Raw genomic sequence first — 14,574 nt, 5'->3', positions numbered from 1 at the left:
CAAGTTGTGGGTGCTGGAGATCTTTAGGAAGAGATTGGAAAGCCATTTGTCTGAAATGGTATAGGATTTCCTGCTTGAGTAAGGGGGTTGGACTAGAAGACCTCCAAGGTCCCTTACCAATCTGTTATATATCAGTGTATGATGAAGATGATCCCTTCTGTGCAATTCCAGATCCAAAACTTTTGACATTATGGTTTTTTTCTCTATGTGCTGCAATGGATGCTGATGTTGGGTTTGGGAGAGAATGATTCATACATTACATCAGCGTTTCTCAACCGTGGCAACTTTCAGATATGTGGACTTCAACTCCCAGAATTCATGCCAACTGAGGAATTCTGGGAGATGAAGTCCACACATTTGAAAGTTGCCAAGGTTGAGAAACAGTGCAGTACACTATTGCTAAAAGCTGTATTTTGTGAAAGTTCTGCCTTCTTTGACTGACTTCCATTCCTACGTAGCAATATGTGGCACCTTCTGTTCTATTAATTTCCAGAGGAATCCATGTTAATCTGCCACACAAAATTATAGCAAATTATTCATTCTTTATTCTTGTTTCCTTGTCAAGGTAGAAGATGAGTTTTACAACCTACCATTTAGCAAAGATAATGGAGAACTTCAGATCACTCAAGAAGGGAATAATATTATTCTTCAGAGCTCTGAAGGTTTCAAAGTCATTTATGACACTGCCAACTATGTCGAAGTTTTTGTGCCTAGGCCTTACCAAGAGCGGACAACTGGGCTTGGTGGCAATTTCAACAATAACCTGGAGGATGATTTCATGCTGCCTGATGGAACTCTCACCCCAAATGTAGATGACTTTGGAATCTCATGGGAAGTGCCCACAACTGGGAGCATTTGCTCTAAGAACTGTGTGCACGAGCTCCCTGCTTATGACGAGACCCAAGCATCACAATATAACGATGACAGACACTGTGGACTCCTTACACTTGAGGCAGGCCCATTTAAAGACTGTCATTCCTTTGTGAGCCCTGTAGACTTCTTTCACAACTGCCTGTACGACATGCAGGTTGTCGGCGAGGGATCTCTCTGTCAAAACCTTCAAGCTTACACAGCTAAGTGTCAAGCAGCTGGAGCTAAAATTGGTGACTGGAGAACAGCTGTCTCTTGTCGTAAGTTTACAACGTCATTGGCTTCCCTTATCAAGGGAAATAGTGCAATTTAGCGGTCCCCAATTTCAGTCCCCTCCTCTGGCTGCTCCACAAATCTGGAAAGGTTGGGAAACTGCTGTAATTTGAGCCAGGTTTAAATTAACCTGGTTCCAAGGCTATGGTGACAAGAGAAACAAACTTGACAGAATGCCTCTTCTGGGATACTTTAAGAAACTGCCAGTACAATGGAGATCAATTCCTCAAATCTAATCTCCTTGGTTGATAATCCCCAGACGTTAGAATTATCTTTCTTGCCAGTTTTTCTGGTAAGGGATTCTACTTCTCCTTTTCTGGAGCCCGAGATAAAGCTGAATCCAATGCTATTTTCTTACCCAGTCGGATTACAGACAGGTTGAGAAAAGCAGCATTAAATGTAGACTATATTTCCAAATCCCTTTCCAAACGTTATATTTTGATAAGCCCATTTCAGATTTATTCTGATATCAGTTTCTTTTCTTTTATTGATTTTCTATTAATTACATTTCTTAGTGCTTAATAGACATTGTGCTATCTGGGTATTTAATTTGCTTAACGATACACATTACATTCAATCAAGATCTCCACCCCTTTTTTCCAGCCATTGGTAAAATAGATTCTATGTTTGATCAAATTCTGTATCTTCTTTCTGCTTCATTTTTAATGTCAGTCTGTCCATCTTCTTGATTATTTCTTCATCTTCTGGTGTTTGTTCATTTTTTCCAGCATTGATATCAATTTCTTGTTGACTTTGCATTTGCAATTATTATGTGAGAAAAACTCCATGGCGCACAGTGAACCTGGGTAATCTATTGTGATAGAGGAAAACCTGCTTCTGTGTTGCTAAAGCTTTGTCCTGCTTATATTTTATTCGGTGGCATAAGGAAAACATTTGGCAAACCTTTTCTCCTTTTACCTCTTCAGCTCTTTTCTGTCCAGATAATAGCCACTATGAGACATGCATTAGAGCTTGTGATACCAGCTGTGCCAGTTTCTCTACAGTGCAATGCACTAGGAATTGTTTTGAAGGTTGCCGATGTAATGATGGCTACTTGTTTGATGGGAATGCATGTGTACTTCTGGAAAAGTGTGGCTGTACACATAATGAACTCTACTTGAAGGTAAGCCCAGTCAATTCATTTTGACTCCTGGTGACCACATAGATCTAAGAGAAAGAGTGGCAGAATCTGGCCGGAGGGCTGGGTGGGTGGGATTAAAAGAGGGATCAGCCCGGGGATGGGCTTCAAAAATTTTAGCAAAGGGTTTTTCCTGCCCGGTTTTTGAGTGGGCATGGCCATGGTGGGCATGGCCTAGTCTGCCTCCTGCACCATGGCGGGGAAGGGGATGTTTTTGCCCTCCCTGGCTTTCCTCGAGCCTCTGGGAGGGTGAAAATGGCCTCCCCAGGCTCCGGAGGCTCTCTGGAAGCCAGAAACAGGCCCATTTCCGGCCTTCCTGAACTTCCGGGAGGCCTGTTTTTCACCCTCCCTGAGCCTCTGCGTGGGCCCTGCACTTACCTGCATCCAAAACAGGCCGCGTGGGGATTCCTGGGAGGGGGTGGGGTGGGGTGGGGTGAGTGGGGCCAGCCAGGAATGGGATTTGGGGGGGTTCTCCGAACTGCACAAAGTCTTAGCTAGGGGCTCTACTGAACCCGTGAACCCCCAGCAGCCCTTCCCTGGATCAGCCTTGAATCCCTACATAGCCGTAAGAGAATTAATTCCAACCCCCTTTGAATTCCATTGACCTTTAACAAGCAAATGTTTAACTGTTATTTGAGAAGATTCTTGTGCATAGGGCGTAATTGGATTTTCACATGTGGACCTGATCTTTGAGACCACACAGTAGATTAGGTTTTCTACATGACAACATATCCCTAACACAGTCCTCAAGGTCTTCCAGTACTTATTTAAGGAATCTGTTTAATTTTCTTCCAAGAATGCATCTTACAGTGGACTTGCCCGTGATATTGTATGATGCAAAGCTACTTGCTCTACTGACAGTTTTAGTTCATTAAATTAGTTTTATTAGTTTATAATATAACATACAAAGAGAATACAAAAGCAAATATTAGGGAAATTAGGGAAGAGAAAAGGGAAGTGAATAGTGGGGCAATGAAAGAGAAAACTGGGGAAGGCATTGACTTTCGACTCCTTTGATGCAGTTGAATAAGGCATGTGTCTCAGAGACGGCTAGCTGTGAGGCTTCCGGCACTTAACCCCAGTTAAATCATGAGTCTCGAGCCAAACTTGCAAAACTTCAAAAGGATTTATTGGGAATTAATATGCCTGGCACTGCCTGGGTGTAGCCAACTCTGAGAAACATCATTCATTGTCACCCTTGACCCTGGTTTTCCCGCACCCCCTGGGTGTATCGTAATTCATATTCTCCAATGGGACACATCCATAGCCAAGAGTCATCAATCATGCTCTCCAGTTAGATTTTTGCATGGCAGAAACTTCGGTCGCCTAGTTACTATCTTGGAAAACATTTATGGAATGCACTTTCAGTTTGCAAGCTGTCGCATTGCTCCCTCCCCCCTTTCTGTTGGCAACTCTAAAAAGACCATAGAAATATTTTATGAGTTGACAGCATTAAGATCTACGCTCACCTTTTTACTTTTTTTCATAATAATAGAAACTAGCCATTTCTGTAACAACAAATCTATCTAATCATTAACACCCAAGATCAATGTTTCAGTTTTAGTTCATTAAATTGACATCTTTTCAGTCACTTGGAAAAAGCCCTACGATGTTTATTCATTTAATAAACATAGACACCATTCTGATAAAAGGCATATCTGTGGGTAAATCTAATAACTCCATGTCTTCTGCAACTGGTGGGTTATCCTAATAGGCTGGAGAAAGCATCTTTTCAACCAACTGCACCGGGAAATGGACTTGCCAGGGTCTGGATCAAATCAGCTATGAGGAAACAGCATGCCAGGATGAAGAGATCTGCATTCTCCAAAATGGCGTGCGTGGCTGTGAGCGCAGAGAAGGCCAGTGCAAAATTTCCCGAGAGACCCAACTTGTTTCTTTCGATGGAACTTCAGCAAGATGGAACTTCTGCGGTGGGGTTTATGATGTGTCTTCTGTGTGTGATGAGAGTGACCCCTCCTGGTTCAGGGTATCTGTCAACATCGGAAAGGACTGTGAAGGCAACCTGTCAGGGGTCAAGGCGGCTCATGTTTACTTTGGAGAGGCTGCCATTACTCTGAAAACGGGCAACCGGATATGGGTAAGTGAGAAGGCTGGGAAGAGAATCAAGCAGCTCTTAAGTCAACCAGAAAATTGTGCCCAGCATCCTTGAAAGCTGCTTTCCTTCTCCTCCTTCATCTTCGATCACAAAGTCTGCTAATTAGCTGAAATCTGCCCCACTTCCATGTTTCCAATGTTTGTGTGTTATTCCATTCCTTTGATTGATTTTGTGATTTCTCCAACAACCCTAAAAGAAACATTAGGAAAAAAAATCTACATTCATGATCAACAATATGCATATTTTTGTATGCACATTTCATACTTTTTCAATACCTTGAAAAATATATCCCCCCTCCACACCCAATAAGCATTTCTATGGGCATTTTACGTCAATGATACAGATAATACAGATAATCAGAGTTGGAAGGGATCTTATAGGTCATCTAGTCCAACCTCCCGCCCAAGCGGGAGACCCTACACCATTTCTGACAGAAGGGAGTCCAATCTCTTTTTGAAGGTCTCAAGTGATGGTGCTCGCACAACTTCTGAAGGCAGCTTCTGTTCCATTGGTTGATTGTTCTCACTGTCAGAAATTTCTCCTCATTTCCAGGTTAAATCTCTCCTTAGTCAGTTTCCATCCATTGTTCCTTGTCTGGCCTTCAGGTGCTTTAGAAAATAGCTTGACCCCCTCCTCTCTCTGTGGCAGCCCCTCAAATATTGGAAGACGGCTATCCTGTCTCCCCTGGTCCTTCTCTTTACTAGACTAGCCAAGCCAGTTCCTGTAACCCTTCTTCATATGTTTTAGTCTCCAGTCCCCTAATCATCCTGGTTGCTCTTCTCTGTACTTTTTCTAGAGTCTCAACATCTTTTTTATAATGTGGTGACCAAAACTGGATGCATTACTCTAGGTGTAGTGTGCTAAGGCTTTATAGAGTGGTATTAGTACCTCCCTTGATCTTGATTGTATCTCTCTGTTAATGCAGTTTAGGATTGCATTAACTTTTTGGGCTGCCGCCGCACACTACTGGCTCATCTTTAGCTGGTTGTCCACTAAGACTCCAAGATCCCTCTCACAGTTACTGCTATTGAGCCTGGTTTCACCCAGTCTATATGTGTACTTTTGTACCTTTCCTTGTATGGATTTTTGGGAAAAGAATAATGGGCCTGAGCAAAAGCATTGTTGTTGTCATTCACAATAACAGCTCTAAATTGAATTTCATTCCCATGCAGATAGATCAGACCAGAACAGAACAACAGAGTTGGAAGGAATCTTGGAGGTTTTCTAGTCCACTCCTGTTTGGGATTAATTAAAGACCAGTTTCTTATGATCTTTTCCCTATCCTCAGATCATGGTAACTTTTTATTAGCTTACAGGAGGATGGTCTCTCTCTCTCTCTCTCTCACTCTCTCCCACACACACACACACACACACACACACACACACAAATCACACACAGCTGAGTTTGGGTAGCTCACAACATTAAAAATCATAACTCCCCCAGTGGTAGCAGCAACATAATCAAATCAACCACTTCGTCAATTCCATCTGCAGTTGTCATCCATGGGCCTGCTGAGAAAACCACCAGGGTCTCTTGGAAAAGCAACAAGGTAGGGACCAACCGATCATACCTCCAGTGAAATGATGTTCCATAGAGAAGGCCCTGTTTTTTGATCCCTCCAGATGTACATCCTTAGTAGATGGGATCTATGACATAGATGATTTTCCTGTCCTGGTGTGCCAGGTGGATGTAATAGGAGAGAGGTGATCCTTCAGATAACCTGGGCCTAAGTTAGAGCTGATCATAGCTGACCTTGGTATCTGGTATGTCCTACTCATTTCTCATTACTGTCCATCCCATTCCTACCTTGTCTTCCCCTGAAAATATTAAATTCTGTCTTGGGGCTATCCAAATAATCTAAACTCCTAATTACAGGTAGTCCTCAACTAGCCGATAACCCAGTGTTGCCCGTGTATTTATTTATCCCAATCCTGTATTAGACAAGAAAATCCTGTAGTTGGGACTCACTCTGTTGTACTGTCTCTCGCGCAGCGTCGCAAGTCTTCTATTCCTCTCCTTGTGAGTTTCTTGTCTACGCTGGTGTTTCATTTTTTTATTGCATTTGGCTAATCGCCTGACGTTTCTTTGGAGGACTGAGAGGGAACCCCCTTGTGGAGTACTGTGAAGCCGTTACGATGGCAAGTCCACTGGCCTGTACGGTAGAAGTCATCTTAAGGCACACCCCCTGAGGGGTGTTAGGGGTGTCTTGCCCTCACAATATTTCTTTCCAGAGGGTAAGTCCTCTTTGTACCAAGTTTGGTTGAAATTGCTCAAGGCGTTCCAGAGTTATGCTGGAACATACACACACACACATCTATTTTCATATATATAAAAAGAAAGAAGAAAGATAGAAGATAGATTTGGGCAGCTTCTGATGAATATTGTGTCTATGGATAGTTTTTTTTTTTAGCTCTTCGTAACTTTCAGGATTGCACATGTTATATTCCCTTTGTAAAAAAAATATTCATACACTTCCTTTCTATGTTGAGCAGTGTGCTCTCTAGGTGTCTATCGTATTGACATACAAACATGCAAACATCATCACCGTGTGTGTGTGTGTGTGTGTGTGTGTGTGTGTGTTTATGTTCTCGCAGGTATTTATATGTATGGTATTTAGGTTTCTTCGAGTATTTTCCCATGTCTTAATAGTTGTGCTTTTAAAGTTATAGCAATGTTTCAGCAGAATCTCATCTGCCATCCTCAGGCTTGTGTATTGATTTTTTTTCTTAATCATGTGTGTCAGGCTGCCACAGTAATAATAAATATGATAACAAACAAATATGATAACATCAATCATATTATAACATATATTATCTTCCATTATAGTACCAATTATATAACCGTCAGAAATATTTGCTCATCTGTTTTTTTTTCTCCTATAAACCATATTTCACCTAATTCCACTCTTCTAACCTCAATATCTGTCTTTTAACCATCTATAGCAAAGGTCTCCAAATTTGCCAACTTTAAGACTCCCAGAATTCTGGGAGTTGAAGTCCACAAATCTTAAAAGTTGCCAAGTTTGGGGACCCCAATTTATAGAATAGTTCCCATGTTATGAAATACTCCAAATCTTCTTTTCCTTTAATTTTTAGGATTAACCTATCCATCTCCGCACATTCCAGATTTTTTTTTATTATAATATCGTCTGCAGGTGTTTCTGGGTTTTTCTAACATTGTGCATATGCAGTCCTAGCTGCTGTTAGGATGTGTAGAACCAAATATGTGTTACCCTTATTATAATTTCCTGGAATCATGCCCAACAAAAATGTCTCAGGTTTCAGAACTATTTGTTGTCTTATCATATTTTCCAGCCACGTGTGTATTTTCTTTCAGTATTTTTTGACTTTGCATTCCTGATGGCTTCCTGGCTTTGCTCAGAATGGCTTTTTACGTCCCAATATTTTATGTTTACTAGGTGAATGGACGGTCAGTAAACCTGCCATACAAAATCTCCAAACGTCTGACTTTACGCAAGGAACAGAATGGGATTGTGATTAACCGGGCTTCAGATATACAAGTTCAATTTTCTCCTGATGGTGAGGTAACTGTGAAAGTCAAGGATATTCCTCCAGAGAAGTTATGTGGACCATGTGGGAACTTCAATGGAGACCCCACAGATGACCAGAAATTGCCAAATGGGGAATCTGCAAACGCTGCTGACGCTCTCTATGCTTGGAAGGCCAAGGACTTTTAAAAGTGGTAAGGTATAATCAGTGTGTCAGCTAAAAAAAGGTTGGGAAGATACAAAAAAAGCTTCGACTGAAGCTGCTGAGGAATATAAAAAGCAAGTAGATAAACATAGATCCCTCCAACCACCATTTGAAGCAGGGGACAAAGTGTTTTTGTCAACTAAATATCTCAAATTGAAACTTCCCAGTAGGAAGTTGGGCCCTACATTCTTAGGTCCATTCCCTATATCAAAAATAAAAAATCCAGTCACAGTCCAATTAAGTTTTCTCCGACTATTGGGGAAAATACACCCACTGTTCCATAGTAGTTTACTGAAACCAGCTGTAGAGTCTAATCTAAGGCCCATCCCAACCGCTTCCTCCAAACCTTTGATCATATAGGGTGAGAGACATTATGAAATTAAGACAATTCTTGATTCTAGATTGTACCAAGGGAGGTTACAATATTTGGTATTATGGAAGGGTTACCCTTTGTCAGAGGCTACATGGGTAAAAAGTTGGGATGTACATGCAGATAGATTGGTTAACCAATTCCATAACGAATTCCCTGACAAACCAAAGGGTCCTCTTGGAGGGGGGAGAGGGGGTTAAGGGCATCTCATTAACCCCTGGTTGTGTTTTGTTTATTATCTCTTTTAGGAGGTGAACTTCTCAAGGGGGGACGCCTGGAAGCTATATTCCACGCTGCCACATAGCCTGAGAAAGTGAGAGGGGGCTGATTTAAATTGAGTAGTTCTCAAGCTAAATCAGTAGTAGACAAAATAAAATTCTTTTCTTAGTTCAAGGTTATTAAGTGTGGCACAGCAAAGAAAAAGGATCTTACACTGGGACAGATTAAGATTGGTCCATGTAATGCGATGATGGGAGAAAAGGGGATGGATTGTAGTTTGGGAAATTGTGGGAAGCCGGAAAAAAACGTTTAGATTTGTGATTCCACAGATGTGCCAGATGCTCTTCTAATAAAGGTACTTTTGAGATTATGCTTGTCTCGGAGTTACTGATTGGAATGGAGGTTTGCTAGAATGCTGACACAGTGGTGGGGTTCAAATTTGTTTACTACTGGTTCTGTAGGCATGGCTTGGTGGGCATGGCATGGCTTGGTGGATGTGGCTTGGTGGGCGTGGCAGGGGAAGGATACTGCAAAATCTCCATTCCCTCCTGGCTCCTGGGGGAAAGTTACCACCAGTTCTCCGAACTACTCAAAATTTCCGCTACCGGTTCTCTAGAACTGGTCAGAACCTGCTGAATACCACCTCTGGGTATAATTCAGGCAGCAATCTTGGCTGATTTTTTAAAAAAAATTTTTTTAGCGGGATTGGACTTGCATTGACGATATCAGGAAATCCTAGGATTGTAGGCTAAGGCTAGGATTTAAAAAATTGCACCAGAGGAAGACATTCGCAAACCATTTTTAGAAAGTGGCCAGTTGGTGTTGACTCAAGAGGGACTTTAACTTTTATCCTTTCTAATAAAATAACTGAAAGCAGATTGGGAGGGAGGAGTTTACTATGAAAAATGTGATGTGCAGTTTGCATCTAAATTTACATAAAATAAAATATAGCCTTGGTTCCTGAATTAGTTGAAAGTCAGACTGGGAAGGGTGGAAAGTACTCTTTTCCCCCCAGATCTGCACCACAAGAAGATTAAGTAGGGTAATCAGCCGCCTTCCTTGGTCACACAGATATAATGGATGTATGTGGAATTTGTCAGTTCCCTAGTCAAATTTAAGTTTGCTGCATCTGCTACAGTGAGTTAAATAAGCCATTTCTTAATTAAGTTTCCTAACAGAGCAAAACCTGTTTTTATTTTGTAATGTCTTGTTTAATGAACCTTAAATTAACAGTCATTCAGCCAACAATTAGAAGTACTAATCAAATTAAGTGCTAGTTGCCACTTGATGAATAATGTGCAATAATTATAAGTGGAATAATCGTGCAGCACAAAGTCATCATTTATAGGATTACATCAGTTTTTCAGCTTTGAGTTTTTTTTTTTTACTGTCCTATGAAATTGCTCTACCTTAAAATGTTAGTCTCTGTTCTTAACTTTTTCTGTAATTTTCTGCTATTACAGATAATAGTGTTTGTGCCAAGCAAGCAAGCCAAACCGAAAAGCCAAAATTTACAAGTTATTTAGCCCTCAAAATTTAATTGCTACTTTCCTGGTTCCCTTGTTGAATGTCTTCTCCAATGAGTTTCAACTCAGTGCTGTGGATTGATCTATTAAAGAAGGATCATTACTTCTAAATAGGGCCGTCACCACTGAGGAAATCTTAGCTGGTTGTGAGTTCTAATTGATTTACTTGATTAAGGTGGGGCAATTTAATGGAACTCTCCACCTAAATTTGCATACGAATGATGCAGAAGAAAAAATAAAGCTTTTGGTTTTACATATGCACACTTCCTCACAGACCAGCACAGCTGGTCCACTAACACAGGGGTCGGCAACCTTCAAAGAGCCACAAAGGTCATGACTAGAAATCCCCCATTCAATTCTGGAGATGACCGGAACTCTATGGTTCCCCTACCATAGAGTCTCCTCCTAGTGCGGCATCCTTTTTCCTCTACCTGTCCTAACCAAAAGCCCTATCAATTGTGCAGCCAACTGGTGACAGGGAGCCACAGCAGAGAAATGAAAGGGCCACATGCGGCTCCAGAGCCGCAGGTTGCTGACCTCTGCCCTAACACAACAAAGTTCAGATAGTTGGGTTGGGTTGACATCAGTCTTCATTCTTGATTGGCCATCATGATTTTTAGGGCTATCATCAATTGAGTTCCAAAATCTGTATAAATTTAATGAATTACTAATAAATGTCCACTTACTACTTGATGCCTTGCAGAAATTGGATGAATTATTCCCACTGAGTTTTATTGATGGGTTTATTGATTTTTTTTTTTTTAGAATCGATTTTGCAATTTTGCAAAATAGCCTTGGAACCACTTCAGAAAGAACAGCGTACGGATATTTGCTGCTTTTCTTTTGCTAATGCATTTTAATATCCTAGCAACCAAGGATGAATTTCTAATGACAGAAATTGTAAGATGATAATCTTAAACCATAATAATGTTCAGAATGCAGCAGTGTAATAGCTAGGAAGGGTGAGGGCTGTTAGTGCCATATAATAGCAGTATACTCTGCCAGTCAATGTGCTGATTGCCAATAAATATGCTTCAGAGTTCAGTTCAAAGTGCTGTTTTGTAACTTCTCAAGCTCTTAAGATCTTGGTACTTTTAAAAAAATCTATGCAGGACCACCTGCTTCCTGGAGAACCAACCTGTTTGGTGTGCTCATCCCAGAAGGCCATATCACTCCAATCCAATAAGATCTGAAGAATGAGGGGAAGGACACATTGCATTTCCACCAATATTCCTCTTCTAAGGAACACCATGCTTCTGCAGAACTGGATGGCACCCTCCATTGCATCTTCTGGGAGGACATTCAGATAAAGTTTTTTTTGCGGTAGAATGTTTGCTTTTCAAAGACTTCTAGAAATGATCAGATGGCAGGGTTTATTTTTTCCTTTTTGCTGCAGTAGTGGTATGTTCTTTATTTTATGGATTTTACATATTGTAGACTATTGTGGATGGATATAAATTTGACAGTGTATTAAGTATCACAGTATGAATGAATAAATGGACGAATGATGCCAAACATTGATAAGGCTCTTGTTTTTAAAACAATGTGGCATTCGCTGTAGGCTGTAAGAACAGTGGTCCTATAAAATGGTATCTGAGCAACTTCTGGCTTTCATTGTGTGATGGTTTATTATCTTCTTTGGGGAGTGCTTATCTTATATAGCAATAGCACTTAGACTTTTATGCCGCTTTACAATGCTTTACAGCCCTCTCTAAGAGTCAGCATATTGCTCCCAACAATTTGGGTCCTCATTTTACCCACCTAGGAAGGATGGAAGGCTGAGTCAACCTTGAAGTTGGTGAGATTTGAACTGCCAAATGGCAGGCAGCTGGCAGTCAGCAGAAGTAGGCTGCAGTACTGCACTCTAACCACTGTGCCACCATGGCTCATGTGCTGGGATTATAGGATTTGGGACTCTTCAGGTGATGCTAAACTGCAACTCCTAGCATCTTTTATCATTGACAATATTATCTAAGACTATTGGGAATTGTCATTCAATTATATTTAAGCAGTTCATCTCTATCATAAAATATTCTAGTTAATAAAAAGAGACAAATAAGCCGGGTCCAATTATCATATTTTGAACAGTACGGTTTCTCCTACCTCTCTCGGGAAGTCTGTTAATGCCAGAAAAGCTAGAAAGAAAGAGAAGAAAGCAGCACCTGAGGGCAGGTCAAGAAGCAATGGATGAAAACTAATCAAACAGAGAAGCAACTTAGAACTAAGGAGAAATTTCCTGACAGTTAGAACAATTAACCAGTGGAACAACTTGCCTCCAGAAGTTGTAAATGCTCCAACACTGGAAGTTTTTTAAAAAAGATTGGATAACCATTTGCTTGAAGTGGTGTAGGGTTTCCTGCCTAAGCAGGGGGTTGGACTAGAAGACCTCCAAGGTCCCTTCCAACTCTGCTATTCTATTCTATTCTATTCTATTCTATTCTATTCTATTCTATTCTATTCTATTCTATTCTATTCTATTCTATTCACAGTACGTTGGCTGGATTACAGCAGTGATGAGTACATAGTTGGAAGACTCAAAGACCCAGATTGGAAACATCATCCTCATCCTGGAGAAGATGGTCACGAGATGGCACTGACTTGGTGGCACATAACCAGAATGAAAATGGTAGCAGTGGAGTTGATAACCTAAGCATCACAGGACCCATTTTTAACAAACTGTTAAAAGTGGGCTGGAACATTCTTTAAGGCCTTGGAAGCAGGGTTACATTGGAAGCAATGTAAGGAAATGACTTCCTAATTCACTGGAGTATAAGAAGGAAGGGAAGTGAAGCCCATTCAAACTTGCATCATTCTCTTATCTCTCGACTTACAGCCATTCATTTAGAGAAGGTTCAAAGTTACAATGGCACTGAAAAAAGTGAATTATGACCATTTTTCACACGTACGACCATTGTAGCATCCCCATGGTTATGTGATTAAAATTCAGAAGCGTGGCAACTATGGCTCATATTTATGATGGTTGCTGTATCCCAGAATCATGCAATATCTTTTTTGCAACCTTCTGACAAGTCAAGTCAATGGGGAAACCATATTCACTTAAGAACCATGTGACTAACTTAACTGCAGTGATTTACGTAACCACTGAAGAAAAGTTGCAAAATGGGGCAAAACTCACTTTACAACTGCCTCATTTAGCAATAGTTGGGTTGGGTTCAGCTGTGGTCATAATAGCATTAGCAATAGAACTTAGAGTTATATACCACTTCACAGTGCTTTACAGCTTTCTCTAAGTCGGGGGTGTCAAACACAAGGCCAGTGGGCCATATCCAGCCTGTGATGTGGTTGGATCCAACCCACCGAGCCACCCTGGGAATCATAAGGGGCCAGCCCGCATCACTTCAGCCCGGTCTGCCCAATGCAAAGAGGAAACATGCCAGCAGTTTGAGGAGTGGCATCAAGCTGGCCACACCCACCCAGTCAGCAACGCCCACCCAGTTGACCATGCCCAGTGAGTGGTGTCAAGCTAGCCACGCCCACCCACTTGGCCACACCCATCCAGTCAGCCCCACCCTGGCCAGTGCACCAAGGTTAACCACAGCCCTGATGCAGCCCTCAATGAAATTAAGTTCGACACCCCTGCTCTAAGTGGTTTACAGAGTCAGCCAATTCCCCCCAACAATCTGGGTTCTCATTTTATCCATCTCAGAAGGATGGAAGGCTGAGTCGGCCTTGAACCAGTGAGAATCGAACTGCTGGCAGTTGGCAGAATTAGCCTGCAATACTGCATTGTAACCACTGCGCCACCATGACTCTTAATAAGTAAGGCGAGGACTACCTATAATAGCTTGCTTCAATAAAGCATAGTCTTAATCTCCCTGTGGATGTAATTTTCTAAACTGGTCCATCCATTGGGGTCAATTGAGATCCAGAGATATATTGGTGAAGGTATTTGATTAAGAATGAGGAAACATAAGTTCTATTCCTCCTTCAGACTGTAAATTACCTGGTGGCCTTGGGATACAGGTAGTTCTCAAAGGCCACAATTGAGCTCTAAGGAAGACATTTGTTATGTGTGTTATAAGTGCTAACAGTTCTTGTTTATTTCTGTCAAGGTCATTTCCCTTATTCTCTACATTTCAATATAATTTAAAGAAATAAATGTCTTTTTCAGTTTTTCTTCTGACTCCATTCATCATCATCATCATCATTATTATTATTATTATTATTATTATTATTATTATTATTATTATTATTATTATTATTATTTTGCCATGCAGTCATGACAGGATGTTCAAAAGTTAAGCTTAAGTGTCCTGATAGAGCAGTATATACTATTAGGTCCTGTTTGAGAATTATATTAGGAATCAAGATTAAATGTTCAGATTGT

General features: G+C 41.0%; 1 protein-coding gene across 4 annotated transcripts in view; it reads left to right on the top strand.

The window, feature by feature from the left end:
* Positions 1–14,346, top strand: part of LOC113448169 (IgGFc-binding protein-like) — a 28,353-nt gene extending 14,007 nt beyond the window's left edge. For 3 of the 4 annotated variants that reach the window (XM_087939912.1, XM_087939913.1, XM_087939911.1), the window contains exons 7-11: positions 566–1,130; positions 2,070–2,266; positions 3,996–4,379; positions 7,817–8,100; positions 8,730–9,070. In XM_087939912.1, coding sequence (XP_087796038.1) covers positions 566–1,130; positions 2,070–2,266; positions 3,996–4,379; positions 7,817–8,095 — 1,425 coding nt within the window. In that variant the 3' untranslated portion in view covers positions 8,096–8,100; positions 8,730–9,070. Of the gene's footprint in view, positions 1–565; positions 1,131–2,069; positions 2,267–3,995; positions 4,380–7,816; positions 8,101–8,729; positions 9,071–10,163; positions 12,025–13,925 lie in introns of those variants that run through there. The other variant, XR_015744813.1, reaches the window with a different exon arrangement.
* The last annotated feature ends 228 nt before the right edge of the window (positions 14,347–14,574 follow it).

Source organism: Pseudonaja textilis, chromosome 10, assembly GCF_049901715.1.
Source record: "Pseudonaja textilis isolate UNSWEBS1 chromosome 10, rPseTex1.2, whole genome shotgun sequence".
Classification (NCBI taxonomy): domain Eukaryota; kingdom Metazoa; phylum Chordata; class Lepidosauria; order Squamata; family Elapidae; genus Pseudonaja; species Pseudonaja textilis.
The sequence above is the reverse complement of the archived record's forward strand: the minus strand, read 5'-3'. Positions and strand labels throughout refer to the sequence as shown.